Here is a 17,396-nt window from a genome sequence, read left to right as displayed (position 1 = left end):
TGACCAACCCACAAATTCCAGTCAATATCTGGGAAATTAAAATACCCCATTATAAGACTCTCTGATGTACTGGCCCACTCTATTTCCCTGTACAATATCTTATTATACTCATCAGAGTCATTAGGCCTATAGCACACTCCTACTCGCAATTTTGATTCCCCTATGCTTATGTCACACCAAACTGACTCGACACTGCTCTGTCCATCGATGTCGACTGGCTTCACTTCCTTGGACTTTGTGTTTCTTAACTAATAGCATAACCCCTCCTCCCCTCCTGTCCTGTCTATCCTTTCTATACACATTGTATTCCCAAAATTCCAGTTCCGCATTACTTATATCTGTGTGACACCATGTCTCTGATATCCCAACAATATCTGCCTTTGATGTTTTGAGCAATACCTCAAATTCATCAAATTTATTTACCAAACTCCTAGCATTGGTGTACACGCAGGTATACATGCACCTGTTTCTATTCTTAGCTACCCTAACATTTTATATAAGTAAATTTTATATAAGTTTATATAGTTTATATAAGTAAAGAAATCCTTGCTGTTTTTCTTAGCATCTTTTGCCAAGGATTTCTCGTAATCTGCCTTCGCCTGCCTAACCTCCTTTGTCACCTGATTACAGACTAGCTTATAAATGCCATAGGCTTCTGAGTCGTCGACCTGCACCTGGCTCTTAACAAGTAAGATGCAGCAACACCTAGTCATCGCGCCTCATCCCCCACCACCTTTGTACAAATGAAATTTGCCTCTACACAACAGTCTTTCTACCTACAAGTGCAGACCATGATGATAAAAAAAATTTCCCCCAAAAGCTTTGCAGAGTCTTCAGTTAATCAAGGGATGGTTGAGTGGCAGAAGACAGAGAGTGGTAATCAATGGACACTGCTCAACGTGGACTAATGTTATTAGTGGAGTTCCTCAGGGTTCAGTGTTGGGTCCATTGTTGTTTTCTGTATTTATAAATGATATTGATGATGGTGTATCAGGCTTAATGTCCAAGTTTGCAGACGATACAAAGGTTGGCAGGGTTGTTAAGGACACTACTGATACTATGCTGCTGCAACAGGATCTGGAAAGGTTGAGCAGATGGGCTGAGAGGTGGCAAATGAAGTTTAACATTGACAAATGTAAAGTACTACATATGGGAAACATATGGGAAACCCCAGATCAACGTATCAACTCTGTGGTACTACGCTGACAGTGGTAGAGAATGAAAAGGACCTGGGGGTAATTGTGCAGGCAGATATGAAGTTCTCTGAGCAATGCAGACGAGCTGCAAGAGTAGCTCATGGTGTCTTGTCAATGATATACAGGAATTTTTCTAGCAGGGACAGGGATGTGATTATTCCCTTGTATAAGGCATTGGTCAGGCCACACCTTGAGTACTGTATACAGGTCTGGAGGCCTCATTTCAAGAAGGATGTAGAGCTGCTGGAACGAGTACAGAGAAGGGCAACAAGATTAGTGAATGGAACAAAGGGTTGCTCTTACGAAGAAAGGCTTAAGTTTTGCAAATTACAGAGCCTGGAGACTAGGCATCGCCGAGGTGATCTGATAGAGGTGTACAAGGCTTTGAATGGCTTGAGCATGCTCAATGCCGATGGAATTCTTCCTCTTGCTCAGAATAATCACCTGAGAGGGCATAAATTCAAATTGAGGAAGGACGGATGTCGGATAGATGTGCGGAAATTCGCCTTTAGCCAGCGGGCATTTGGTTTGTGGAATAGACTTCCATCGCTTGTTGTTGAAGTTGATAGCCTAAACAAATTTAAGGCTCAGCTGGACAGGTATTTCGAACGAATTGAGGGGTGAAATGGGAGTAGTGGTTGTTTTTTTTTTTTTTTTTTCTTTTTTTTTGGCTGATGCTGAATAAGCTTGCTTTCTTGCATCATATGCCTCTACTAATGCTAATGCTAATGCTAATCCAAAAGCTTTCAGCATCCCTCCTATTGTGCCTTGGGCAGAATTGCATTCTGACCTAACTCATGGATTTTTTCAACAAGGTCCTATTTTTCAAACAAATTGTCAGTTTGTATGTGCTTAATAATTAATAATTAGTTCCAACATAAATGATAGTGTCTTCCTTACTCTCTTTAAAACCTGACAATCTGTTGGTGACAATTTTTGATCCTGGCATACACACTCTGGTTCTAGTACATTTTACCTTATTAGAAAAAAATTACACCCATTTCCCTAACAATGGAATCTCCCATTAAAACTAAATCCTTTTAAACCAGAGCAGTTTGCACTTTATTATTGTGTTCTGGGTCCTGAATCTGGGGTGCATTAGTTGGCATATTATTACAATCTCCAGTACCTGATGAGCTCCCAACTGCATTTTTCTCTAGGGCAAGCACCATTTCTTCAGCGGCTCAAATTCTTCTAGCAATGTACGAAGTTTTAACTGTAGATCAGTAGACCCCTTTCAACAGGAACAAAGAAAAGAATTGTCAGCTGAGCTAAGGTTAACAAAATCAACCCAAGACTTACACTGGAATCACCTGGATATTTCTGCCTGAATCACCAGAGCATCTGACAAGGTACTCAAACATTGATCTTGTAACAACCATCGTTAAATTTACAAAATATTATAGAAAATAACTTTTATCAAAATTAAGTTTATACTGTAAACTCAATTTTGATAAACTTAATTAAAGAAACTAAACAAAAACAAAATTTAATCCAAGTTGTTAATCCTTTAGCTTTTAATTTACTCTCAATGTCCATACCCATTATCTTTTTTGTTGGTCCACATTTTCATCAGTTTTCACAGATACCAGATGGCCTGGTCATTCATCATCTTCCATATTCTCTCTTCCTTCTAAAAATCTTTTATGCCATTCAAACATGCGGGCTCTTGATATAGTATCTTCCCCAAAAACTTGATGTAACAATTCAACTTTCAGTTGCTGCTTCCTTTAGTTTTGTTCAAAATTTTGAGGTTGAATCGTTGTTAAATTCTTTTGTCAGTCAAGTCATATTTCCAGCAAAGTGCAAACACACAAGGTATTGAGGTCACTGGAAAGCAAATTAGCATGTTAGAGCATGACATGGCAGACAACTAGGTTCAAGGTGAACTGCCATGCCTTTGTATGTATTGGCAGCACGTACAGTCCTATTATTTAATAGCCACTCCTTATATGAACATGTTTGAAATTTCATGCAATTAATGGTCTTTTAAATTGAACAATGGAAGAGTAACTGATGTTTCTATTTTATGTATGAAATGCATTTTGTAATTATCAGCAAAATTAATATATATATATATATAATCATCAAGAATAATGCAATAGAGAAGTTATATGCTATAGGGGGAAAGGAAATTAAGATTTAGATTAGATAAGACTGAATTACAATAACATGAATTATGGATCAGGGTCACTGCTATCGCAAAAGTACCATACACATTTAACACACACAATACAGAGCACAGCAGCATCTAATGCTTCTAACTTAGATAAATATGGGATCCATAACCTTAAATTCAACACTTGCAAAAATAAACTATGTTTAACCTGTCCTTGTATGCACCCGCAACACAACACATATGATACAACAAAACCTACCTTTTGTAAAACCAGTAATGTTATATACCTTATAACCTGCAATACCTGTAACACAAAATACGTTGGACAAACTAGCAATAAACTATACCTGAGAATTAATCAACACAGATCGGACATCAATAACTATCTGAATAGAAAAAGTAATAATATAGAACAAGAAATAGAATATATGCATTTTCAATCTCACAACTTCAACAATATATACATATCCATACTAGTGCATATTAGTAACGCCAACATTAGAACAAAACAAGAAGAAATATTTATGTTAAAATTAAAAACCTTATACCCATATGGTCTAAATAATAAATTCAACCATAAAATTATTACCAACAACTTAACAGACTGCTGTATATATGACAAATTCAATATAATTAAATTCCACAATAACCCACGCAAACGTTCTAAAAAATCTAATAATACCAACATTAAACACAAGCCTATTTTAGGCAATTTTGATGCCACCCTTAAAGACTGGGATAAAAATATTATAGATGTGCAATATATACATAATTTACTTTTCAATACCAAACACAGTATACTGAGAGCACTACACAGGTTTATACGCACTTTCAACTTTGAGTCCAAACATCTCTTTCATATAATAAACGATATTTGTAAATTCAATCTAAAAAACCTACGCACTACAACAGGTGATAATGAATCAATCATAATCTTAAACTTCAACAGCCAAATTATGGACAACGTAAATATCAATAAACTTATAAATCAGCATAATCATCTACTTCCTAATACCAGCCAAAGTTATATAAAAGTTAGATATAAATATAAGAAACCATTTGGATTATTAGCCTGTAACTACAAATCCATAGCTACCAATTTAATATCCCATAATGCAGATACCAACAACTGCATATGCAAGCATAGTAACATGCAACAATATATTGATCCAGACTATGGTCACATCATTACTGGTAATCTACACAGTTTAGATTACTACATTATATTAGTCTACATCTACATTAGTTTAATTCTATGCATAAACATCTACTTACTGTATTTTATACTAATAATATTATATATATATATATATATATATATATATTTTTTTTTTTTTAAATAAAAGATATAAACCACATAGCATGTTTTAAAATTAATTTTTTATTAAAACTTAAATAATTGCAAGTACAATTACTACTGTAATCCATTAAGAAAAGACAAAATCTGGCACTTTTTTTAAGCAGAACTAAAAAAGCCAAAACATTTTCCAGAAATAAAAAAAAATAAATAAAATGTTGGACCTGTCAGGTCCAACATTTTTTTTACCCACCACCAGTTTTTCTACAATTTGGGTGCCACCATCACCAGGTTAATTTCTCTATACATTAAAAAAAAAAAATTTTCCTCCTAGTGTTATTTATTGGAGCTAATGGGAGAAGAGGACGGGGCAATTACATCATTACAAATACACAGGTAAATAATTACATTGTTATCTTCCATTGAAAGACAACTGCCTCCATAACATTCACCAACCTCGTGCCCGTGCTTCAATGTCTAATACATGACCACAGCTGGCATCATTTGATGTTCCATTGTAATGTCAGCTGATGAAGGGACCCGATATAGTTTGTATATTTGTAAATAGTTTAGTATTTTGTAAATATTTTAAATATTTGTATAGTTTGTAAATATTTTAGTCCTGCTCTTTTGGATGCAACAATATTCCTCGTGCATTAAGGAACCCGATGCAAAAGGCCTTTTCCTAAGTGACCTATAACGCAGGTAAATTTTTTAATAATTAATTTTTAAATAATTACATAGTGATATTTATTCGACCTTGAGAATGCCATGTGGTGGGGTATGAGGAGTCAATGGGAGAAGAGGGATGTGGGTCATGTCGTACAAGTGGACGGAGAAAATCTACAAATGCACAGGTAAATAATTACATAGGTCATTTTTTTTTTTTTTTTTTTTGATTTGGTAGTTGTTGGCGCATCGGCTTCTGTGGCCATATTGCACCTCCCAAGGTTTTTGCAGTACTTTGATCCAAGCCCGAGGCGGGAATCGAACCCGCGACCTTTGGGTTGCCGGGCAGGTACTTTACCCACTCGGCTAGCCCGGTCGGCCATAGGTCATTTCCTGATTAGATATTAATCAATGCGTTTCCACAGGTGTGTCTTTTACATAGCAAAGATTTGAGTTACTCCACCATACCTCTACATTTTACGTAGAAAAGCATGCACGGGGATTGGTGAGCAGGGGAAAAGACACCCAGTTATATTTAATTATTAAATAAATATAATTATTCAGAAAAAATTTATTTTGATTATATATATATCCCAACCAGTCCATCATAGTTGGGCATATATTTTTTGCACATTTCAGTCATTTAGTTCACAATCTAATTAATTACATCCATGTGGTTATAAGCATTTATATTATTTATTTTTTAATTAATATTTTTCTTTGTTGGATTCCTTCCAAGTTACTCTATTTTTTCTTTAAAAGTAAATGATTAAGTAAATTTGACACTGTTGCGCATGGAAGACTATTGTACAAATTGGAGCAGAATGGTATTAAGGGTAAGTTGCTACAATGGATAAAAGGATGGTTAAGTGGGAGAAGACATAGGGTGGTAATCAATGGGTGCTGCTCTTCTTGGACTAATGTTATTAGTGGAGTCCCACAGGGTTCGGTGTTAGGTCCACTGTTGTTTTGTATATTTATCAATGATATTGATGAAGGTATATCAGGCTTAATGTCGAAGTTTGCAGATGATACAAAGGTTGGCAGGGTTGTTAATGACAGTAATGGCAGTGTGCTACTGCAACAGGATCTAGATAATTTGGGCAGATGGGCTAAGAAGTGGCAACTGAAGTTTAACCTTGACAAATGCAAAGTACTGCATATGGGTAGAAGTAACCCCAGAGAAACGTACCAACTGTGTGGTACTACACTTAAGGTGGTAGGAAATGAAAAAGACCTGGGAGTAATTGTGCAGTCAGATATGAAGTTTTCTGAGCAATGCAGACAGGCTGCCAGGACAGGTCATGGGGTTTTGTCAATGATATATAGGAATTTTGCTAGCAGGGAAAAGGAGGTGATTATCCCTCTGTATAAGGCAATGGTCAGGCCACGCCTTGAGTAGTGCGTACAGGTCTGGAGGCCTCATTTTAGGAAGGATGTAGATTTACTTGAGCGTGTACAGAGAAGGGCAACAAGATTGGTGAGGGGAATGAAGGGATCCTCTTACCAAGAGAGGCTTAAGTTCTGCAAATTGCAGTGGCTGGAGACTAGGCACCTGCGCGGTGATCTGATTGAGGTATATAAGGCCTTGAATGGGTTGGGCACGCTGAATTCTGATGGGATCCTTCCACTTGTTCAGATTACGAACCTAAGGGGGCATAAATTCAAATTAAGAAAAGACAGATGTAGAATAGATTGTGCGGAAATTTGCCTTTAGCCAGCGGGTGGTTAATTGCTGGAACAAACTTCCATCTGTCGTTGTGGAAGTTTATAGGTTGAATAAATTTAAGGAGGAACTGGACAGGCATTTGGAGGGAATGGTGTGATTTTTTTTTTTTTTTTTTGGCTGATGCTGCATAAGCTCATACACTTGCTTTCTTGCATCACATGCCACTGCTACTACTACTAAATCATTAAATAAATTAATTAATGATTAAAGTAAATTAATTTTCATAAATGAACTGCAACAATGAACAGATGATCTCATTAATTCATTAACACGTTGCAAATGTCTTGGAATAAAGGAAACTTAGAATATGTCCCTAAAATTGAAAAAACTGGCAATTAAGTGGTTATGTTACTTTTACTTGCATTGTACAAAGTATAGTTGTTTTCTCTGCTTTTTGGGGGGTTGTCAAAACAACAGAATAACACAATATTGTCAAGGATCAGCCAAAGAAGAATTCATTCTTTGGAAAGTAAATAAACATTAGTGACTACTGATAATTCTTTCTCCACAGCACATAAAAGCTGGACTTAATGAAAAATTTTGCAAATATTTTGGATAGAGAATATGACAGTCTTAACTATATAAATGAAAAAGTTACAAAATTAAGTGTGGTGTAAAGTTTTGTTGGAGTGAAAATGAGAAATCTACTGTGACAGATAGAAGTTTTATGGCTACATAGTAGTCTTTTAAATCTGTAGTTCATGGATTTTAGGTAATCAAAAAAATCTATAAACTGGTAGAAGAAAATGAATAACTATAAAAGTCTAGGTTGCAGAACGTCTCTTAAAATACACTTTTCATTCTTACATTTGAATTTTATTCTTGAAAACTTAAATGCTGTTAGTGATAAAAACAGTATAAGTAAAATTTCCAGTAACAGTATAAGTAAAGTAGAATTATCAAGCAAGGTGGAATCTAGTCAAGCCATGATGGCTGGTTATTAGTAGTTTTTGCAAAGGCAGTGAAACCATACATAACAAAGAAAAAAAATTTATTTCAATGAAATTATACTATTAAATAGCATTCTTTATTTCAAATTACATAATATATGTGTATACATATATATGTGTGTATTTTTTATATATTTTGCTCATCATTTTCATGATCAGTGTGGCAGTTTTAGTTGAAAGTAGTTTATTTTAAACAAACCAAAAAAAAAAAATAAATAAAAATCTGTTAAATCATGTAATCACTGCACTCTAAGGCAGAAGTGAGCAGTTTATAGACTTTTTACCCTCTTTCTAACACATTACAGTTTATATAAATTATTAACAGGAAAAAAAATATAATAATAAAAATAAAAAATAATAAAATCAGTGAGTAATATTGTCAGCTACATCATTTCTTCGACAATTAAATTAGTTAGGCCTAAGCATCCAAGTAGCCACTTCAGGGTGTTTTGAGCATTATAAATATAACCGGCACTTTCCCATTCAAAGGCTGCTGCTATTCAGAAAAAATAATAAGTCATTTCATTAACTAACATTGTTTTTTTACTTGTGAAAAAAAAAAATAAATGGAAAATTTTTCCATTTATTCATAAGGATGTGCTAATTCTATTATAATAATGTAGTAATGATGAACTTTTCTATTGGGTGTTTCAGAAACCTGAAATGACCACATGAGGGTTAAAAGAGATTTCTCAAATTTTCAAGGAGAAATCAAAGAAAACATCTTAAAATGTACGTTGAGTTTTAGCTGAATGAACAGGGTTAGTGAAGAGCACAAAAGATCAAAAAATAATCACAGAAGTCTAAACAACAATGATCTGAAACTAATTCTGGGTTTTTAAAAAAATAAAACCCCTTCCATTACAAATTTATATGATGCACAGTTTGGACAATAGTAACTGTCAATCAGAAGTAACCAGCGAGCAATGAAGATCTTGAATTTGATTCACACTGGAAAATGCCGACCGGGCTAGCCGGGTGGGTAAAGTGCCTGCCCGGCAACCCAAAGGTTGCGGGTTCGAATCCCGCCTCAGGCTTGGATCAGAGTAGTGCAAAAAACTCGGGAGGTGCATTATGACCAAAAAAAAAAAAAAACACTGGAAAACACATTACATGAGGAAACGTCGGAAACTTCCCATGATCATACATAATTTACAATTTCCAAAGCAACAGCATTTAATAAAGCATAGGATTTTAGAGTAATTTCTAGATTTAAAAATTTTTTTTAGCAAAATTTTCAAAATATGCCCAATTTTTGTGGTGGCTTTGTGATTCAGTAGAACCATAAAAATCGCATATTTTTGCTTAATCATGCATAATTTATTTTATTTAAATGGGGCATATTTTATTATCCTTAAACATTTTATGTTGCTGCAATCATATTTGTCATATTTTTCAAAGAATTCAAAGAGAACGTCATAACATAGGCCTTTCATTTTCAGATGTAATATTCATTTATTGAATTCTTTTCAATTCTTATATCCCTTTAATTTTTAAGCTCTTGCTCTAGGAAAATCATTCCAGTTTGCATCTGAAGTATTTCATTTAACTAGGTGTATATTTACTTTAAGAAATTTATAAAAACAACTCAATTTAATACCATAAACTTAATATGTTGATATGAAAAATATACCTTACCAAATGCAGGGAATATTATGACATATTCTGTGGCACACTGTGGGCAAGTGACCTTAGCTGAACTGTCTCCACGCTGTTTTTCATCTACCCATCTTTGTACACAACCCTGATGAACCCATTTGGTTGTACCACGACACCGACATGGTTGTACCCAAGATGCATGTCTATCTTCTTCTTCTGTAGCAAAGCAAACCCAGCAGTACCGCTTGCTAGATGTAAAAGCAAAATTTTTAAATATATAAGTCACAGACACTTCAAATTCTCAGATAGACAGTTTACCATGTGAAAATAAAAAATCAGCATCCAAAGATATACCGATATAGATTTGACTGCTTAGAAATTCTGGGGGACATGGTTATCATAAAAGGAGTCACTTGAGGTAGACATATCAGAAATAAGCAGGGTGAAAATGTTTGTTTACTTTGTCTATATTCTGTAAATAAATCTGTACATATTTCTCTTAGGGGCAGAAAGTCCCTAAAATTTCACCATGACATTGTCTGTATTCTGTAAATAAATCTATACATATTTCTCTTAGGGGCAGAAAGCCCCTAAAATTTCACCATGACATCTCCTTGTGCATGACTGTCATATACTCAGCAAGTTCTTTTTTTATAGTGGTATTGGCCATATAGTGCAAGGTAGCCACAAGCTTTTGCTGCACTGGCCAGAAAAAAAAAAAAAAGAAAAAAAGTAGATGAGAAAATACAAATTACGTGCTTCCCTCCTCACATAGGTAACTATCCAGTTGGCCTTTGAATTTATTCAAACTGTCAGCCTCAACTACCTGTAAAGGCAACTTGTCCCAGCAATCAATGACTTGCTAGCTAAAAGAAAACTTCCTACATCCTAGCTTAAACCTCTTCCCCTATAAATGGAATTTATGGCCTCTAGTTGTGGAATTCTTCATAACAGTGAAGGTCACCTCTAAAGTTCCTGGTTATCAAACTCATTACCACATAATAGGAGTCTTTCCTCATACAATCGCCCTTTTGCCGATTTGACCATGCAAGTTGCTCGTCTTTGGACCCTTTCAAGAAGCTCAATGTCTTTTTTTTGGATGATGTCTCCATACTTAAACACAGTACAGTATTCCAAGTGGTCAAACTATAAAAATACATATAAAATCTGTAAGATTGTAATGAACTGTGCTAACCAATAAACAACTTTAAATAAACAATGAAAAAAAAAAAAAATTCCCTAGTTACCCTGAGAGAGAGAGAGAGAGAGAGAGAGAGAAGTAAAAGGGAATCACCAAGAAAGAGAAGAATGATAATATCCAGATCAGAACCCTGGGTGAGCCACCAGAGTTAAATTTCTTGATTGATCGTACCGTTGACTCATTGATTTTATAATGTTTTGCCACTGATGAGACACTTTCACCATTAGAAATTTTGTCTAATAACTCAATTTTATTCGCTAATGTTATCACCTTCTTTGATCATTTCACATTTCCCTTGTTATTCGTAGCTATATTTTTGTACGGGTTAGAAAGAACTTGTCCACAATAAAGTCACTTTCTTCCATTAACACACTCAAAAAAGTCTCTTTTACACTGACTACGGTAGATTTATCATTTTTGTAAGCATATCAATTTATAAATTGATAAATTTATTCAATTTATAAGCATATAAATTAAAAGCAAACGACGAAACCTTCCATGACAAGCGCATAACACATACTGAACAAGGATTAGCGAGAAACATCCACGCTCGCGATTTTGCCACCCCTCTCCCCCCCCACCGACTGAGCGCTGTTTTGACCGGGAAAGATAATTTTAGCCACGCCCGTGTTTTTTTTATGGCGGAAAATGTTCACGGCGCTTTAAAATTCACATTTTTTTAGGTTTCATTTTATATTAAATCAGCGACCGCGAATACGTGAAACCACGAATAGCGGGGGTTTACTGTATTTATTATATTTATTCAATTTTTTAACTCATGCACAGAAAAAATTACAAAAACGTGCAATTTAAAAAAATTTCAAAATTATAAAATTACAAAAAAAAAGAGAGGAGACAGGCATAACTGTCATTAAGTTTTACCTCTCGAGCATCATTGCCAGAATCGACATCTTCAGCTGATAAGTATACCGCTGTGGAGGTTGAGGGCTGTGGAGATTTAGAATGGGTCGGCAGCTCAACCTTACGAAAAAACATATTAATGGATGACTAGATGGTGGCTTTTTTCTTTTCATTGTAGATTTCTTTGTAGCAAGCAAGCAAGCATATCATTTACCTCCTCTCTGTTAACTTTTAAGAATTATTTGCTGCCAAGATCCATCTTCTCACACCTCCCCATTGCCGATGCAATTTCACGAAATGCCATTGCCATCTCTCTGGTGATGAAACGTCTCAGCTCCTCATTTGGTTCATCTTGAGCTTCATCAGCATTTTCTTCTTTCACTATCGCTGCCTGCAAGTCAATAAGGTCTTTGTTAGATAATTCCTTCTCTTCTTCCTCTATTAACTCCTCCACATCTTTGGCATCAACCTCCAATTGAAGTAGCTCTGCAACCTTTACAATCTTATTGGTAACCTCTTCATATGATTTGTATTTTTCAAATCCTTTGAAGCCTTTTACATGCTGTGGGCATATTTTCTTCCATGTGCCATTTAAACAACTTTTATTAATTTCCACCCAGGGCTTTTTAATGTTTAAGATGGAGTGGTAAATATTGTAAGATTTCCAAAAGTCTCTTAACATAAGATTTTTCTCATAGTCTATTGCAGACAATGCCTGAACAAATGTTGTGCATAAATAGTATGTTTTTAAATTTGAAATAATACCCTGATCCATAGGTTGGATGAGTGAAGTCGTGTTTGGTGGTAGAAATATGACTCTCACGTTTGAATTGAAATCATCTAGATGCGTAGGATGTCCAGGAGCATTATCTAATAGAAACAAAATCTTGAAAGGAACGTCGTTGTCTTTACAATATTTTTCAACCTCGGGAATGAAGCAGCATTTAAACCAATCCTCAAAGAGAAATACTGTTATCCATACACTCTGGTTCGATTGGAAATGCACGGGTAGGGTGGCTTTACTGATGCCCTTAAATGCACAAGGATTTCCAGAATGGTACACAAGCAGTGGTTTTAATCTGCAATCTCCCGCTGCATTAGCCCCAAGCAAGAGCATGGCCCATCTTTTGACGCCCTGAAACCTGGTATTGTATTTTCATCTTTGGCAATGTATGTTCGATCTTGCATTTTTTTCCAATACAGAGCAGTGTCGTTAACATTAAAAATTTGTTGCGTTGAATAGTAGCCTTATACAATAATTTTTTTCAGCCCATCACAATTTCTGTGCAGCTGCAGAATCGGCACTGGTGAATTTACTGTATACTTTAACTTTGTGGAAACCACCGCGATGCTTGAACCTATTAAACCACCTGTTTCTTGCCACAAACTTGGGTTGGGTTCGCTGTACTTATCCTTAATATCTTTATAAATACTTGTTGCTTTTGCTTGAATGGTCATTAGACTCAGGGGCACTTGCTTCTGAATCTGATTTTCCATCCATATTATTAATAGCTGTTCCATCTTCGATATAGCACCTGAATGCTGTTTTTTGTGATCATTGTTGATCTTAAGTGCATTGATCCTTTGACATGTTCTTTTATACGCACACTGTCCTTTAAAATAGTATTCACTGCTGACCCCATATAAACGTGGGAGGAAGGCGAAGATAAAGAAGTTGAAGCAGCGAGACCTAATTCCCTTGCAATAGATGACAAGCTTTATCCTGCTTCATCATGTCTAAATCAATTTTGTTTCATTTCCTGGCACTCCCACCACTTGCACTTTCTGTTGGTTGCTTTTCCTTCATCATTGTAATACATAAATAGGAATGGAGAGAAGTTTCTGAAAATTTATTTTTTATATGATTGAAGATTTAATTGGAGGGGAACACATTTCACCATAATAGCGTAAAAACCCACGCAATTGCAGTTATCAGTATTATCGCAAATGCAATAAAATCGAGTTTACTACCTGTTTATAATTAGATGCACTAACAGAAAAGCCCAATAAACTGGAAAGTGCATATTGTTTTTTGGTCGTGACCTCCAAAAACGTCCTTTAGAAAAATATCACAAAGGGATTCAAAATAGATTCTTATAATGGGAACATATGATGATTAAAGGGTAGTGCAATTTCCATTATAAATATGACCTTTTAGAAAGATAAATAGCTTATTATATCTTTACTGTACAATAAAGATTTCTTCTTATTTAAATAATGAAATTTTCAACTTCCAAGGACTTGGAACGAATTGCAAAAAACAAAATGTGTTATTGGGTTCACATTACGATATTTTCACGATATCTCCATTTATTCCTACGGGATGCAAAATACGTTTCCACAATTTTTTTAAGTTTGCAGCAGCCGACAAAAACTTACGTAAAGTCGAATTTCCGTAAGTCGAGCATTACGCAAGTCGGGGAGTTCCTGTACTCTTTTAACAGCAAGATATGGGAAGAGCATTATTTTCCCCATTTTTATCTTGAAAAAAGTTAGGAACTTCGATTCAATTACATCAACAGCATATGGAATTTACTTAAAGGGGTAAAGGGAAGGGTTTTTGCTTCGGTAAAGGTGACTTCAGTGGTATCAGGAATTTTTAAATTCTATACAGTGGGACCAACTGAGTATATTACCAACAGGAAATTATAAGTGGGAAGTATTCAAGGAAATAATCTTGGAAGCTACTAGGTTTTTGTTCCAACTAAGAAATACTGTTCTAGATTTAGGCCCAAATAGATATCAGATGAACTAATGACTCATGGCAGAGAATAAAAATGCATGGGATACATTATTATTATTAGCTATATGGTGCAAGGAAGCCTAAGGCTTATGCACCAGCCAAAAAAAAATTTCTGAATTACCCTGAGAGAGAGAGAGAGTCAGAAGTAGAATGGGAATCATCAAGAAAGAGAAGAATGATGATATCCAATTCAGTACCCTGGGTGTGGCAAGCCCATACTTACCAGATACGGGGTTATATAAATTATCAGGAAACACAGAAGCCTATGGTAGATAGCAGCTAGTCTGTAATCAAGTCGCAAAGGAGGTTAGGCAAGCGAAGGCAGATTATGAGAAATCTTTGCCAAAGAGTGCAAACAAAAAAAAAGCAAAGACTTCTTTACTTAAACTCTAAAACAGGGGTGGACAACTTTTTTCGTCAGCAGGCCGAATGAAATTTTCTTTTCATGACGTGGGCCGGAATAGATTGAACGATTTAACAAAAAAAAATCAGAACCTAAAAAATATTATATTACTTGAATTACCAAATTATTAATGTTTTTTAAAAAAAAAGTAAATACAGTATTCAAATAGAAGTCGATTATAGATAGGTACAGATAAGAACTACAATTTGGAATAAACCTTTTTATTGTTATGATAACAAAGTAAATGCAGAAAACAAAAACTTTAATGTGAGGGATTACATTTGGAATGTTCCTGATTTATGATTTCATCAAAATTGGGATTCAATTCACTAGTGGCTATTCGTAGAACTGCTCCTAAATTTTCGTCCGTTATTCTTGATCTAATTTTGCTCTTTGTATTTTTCATTAAAGAAAATGTAGTTTCGCATAGGTATGTCGATCCAAAGAATGCCAAATATTTCTGTGCATTATCCAGAATATTTTTAAACATTTCTGGATTTAACGAGGCATAAAAGTCCGTTATTGTTTTTTTTAGCAAATTGATTCTTTAATATTAAATTTGGTTGTAAATTTATCAGTTCCAACTGGATACAAGGTGGTGCATCATTGACATTAAAATTAAATGGTAGGCTTACTAAAGATAGATCTTTAGAAAGTTTCTGAAAATCATCAAATCTTCTTGTAAATTCATTAAATAAGTCACTTATTATAGCCTCATATTTCTTAAAATCAACACATTTCAAGTTATTTTCTCTTTTTTGTAAGATTGGAAAGTGAGTTAACTGTTTATTTTGGAATTGTTGCGAAAATAACTTGAGTTTTCTCGTAAACGATGTGACATTTGTATACATATCAAAAATAAATAATTTAATTCATTTTGATGCGAAAACATATCAACGGAGAAGAAAAATTCGTTCAGCCATTGTTCATCTTTTAATTCACAAAATTCATTCAGCTTGTCCTTAGCATTTAAGAAGTTTACAATTTCATCCAACAAATCATGAAATCGTTTTAACACTTTTGCAAGACTAAGCCATCTTATGTCCGTATGGTAAGGAATATCAGTAAAATCACGTTCAATTTCTTTCAAAAATATTATGAATTGTGGGTGGTTTAAAGCTCTTCCACGAATAAAATTAACTACTTTCGTTACAACCGATATAACATGCTTCAGTTTTAGAACTCTTTTGCAAAGGGTTTCTAGATGAATTATACAATGTAAGAAAATTATTTCTTTTCCTGGAATATGCTTTATTTCGTTGCTTATTCTTTTTAATAATCCAATGTTTTTTCCTGTCAAACTAGGACACCCATCGGTTGTGGTGTTGAAAATTTTGCCCCACTTTATATTATGTTTTTGCAAAGCTTCTTGAAGAGCTATAAAAAAACCTTTGCCAGTCGTTGTGTCTTTCGTAGGATATGCAGAAAGTAATTCCTCCGTAATTTCAAATCTATGATTTATACCTCAAATAAAGATTAAAAGTTGACTCGTATCGGTAATGTCACATGACTCATCTAAAGCCAGTGCATGGCAAGTACAATCTTCCAATTTTAATTTTAATTGATCGCATAAATTAATTGAAATATTATCAATTCGTCTCACAAGAGTTCTTCGTGACAGAAATTTTTTCAAACGTCAGTTTTTTATCAGGGCATAATAATTCAGCAATATCTATCAAACATTCCTTCACAAATTCTCCGTCAGAAAATGATTTACATTGTTTTGCAACCTTATGTGCAACAATGTAACTAGCTTTTGTCAGAGCTCTATCTGTATTTGAAAAAATTTTCAAAGTATTTTGTTGCTTACGCAAACCACATTTTAAATTTTTTGCTTTAATTTTCATTTGTTCCGGTGAAAATAGCTCATATTTTACGAAATGTTTTGTTGAAAAATGCCTTTTTAGATTATATTCTTTAAAAACGGAAATAGTTTCATTACAAACCAAACAAACAGCTTTATTGTCTATATTTGCAATTAAATATTTGAATGTCCAATTATCATTGAAAATGCGTCATTCAGCATCAATTTTTCTTTTTTTTAATTGGCTCATTTTATGGGCTATAAATTATACTAAATTAAAAATTGTAATAATTAGAAAAGGCATAAACTGACTTATAAAATATCTTGCACCAATATTACTTTTTTCAATAAGAAGTCAAACCCAAAGTAACTTTGTTCGATCAATGCTACAATAATAATTAGGAAAAAATACTCTTTCACGCTGTATAGAATCACCTGGTTAACTGCGCACTGCTTACTGCTGTACTGGCCGCAATTCCCAATTGAACCGAATTAAGCCGAATGTTTACAGTTTACGGTGAGTATAGTCAGGTATGGATTTTCTATATTTATGCATTTACGGAGGGGGCCAGATTCCACATCGCCGCGGGCTGACTGTTGCCCACTCCTGCTCTAAAAGGAAAGGGATGAATCAGATAGGTCGACTTGAAATCGATGGTTTGACTGTATATAATCATTCTCAGATAGCTGCCAAACTAAATGAATATTCTGCATCTACATTCACACAGGAGTTATTCAAGGAGGAGAAGGCCAGACGTTTATCACTCTAACAGGAAGTTAATGATTTTACAAAAAACTGAGAGCAAAGTGGACGAGAAATTTTAA

At 34.5% G+C, this 17,396-nt stretch overlaps 1 protein-coding gene across 2 annotated transcripts in view; it reads right to left on the bottom strand.

Annotated features, from left to right (window-relative positions):
* The window catches only part of LOC150078411 (E3 ubiquitin-protein ligase MARCHF5-like), a 229,979-nt gene that overhangs the window by 178,311 nt on the left and 34,272 nt on the right, over positions 1 to 17,396 (bottom strand). For both annotated transcript variants that reach the window (XM_090385465.1, XM_090385466.1), the window contains exon 2: positions 9,599 to 9,807. In XM_090385465.1, coding sequence (XP_090241591.1) covers positions 9,599 to 9,807 — 209 coding nt within the window. The remainder of the gene's footprint in view (positions 1 to 9,598; positions 9,808 to 17,396) is intronic.

This window comes from Mastigoproctus giganteus, chromosome 11 (genome assembly GCF_048544385.1).
Source record: "Mastigoproctus giganteus isolate SK-2022 chromosome 11, ASM4854438v1, whole genome shotgun sequence".
Taxonomy (NCBI): Eukaryota; Metazoa; Arthropoda; class Arachnida; order Uropygi; family Thelyphonidae; genus Mastigoproctus; species Mastigoproctus giganteus.
The sequence above is the reverse complement of the archived record's forward strand: the minus strand, read 5'-3'. Positions and strand labels throughout refer to the sequence as shown.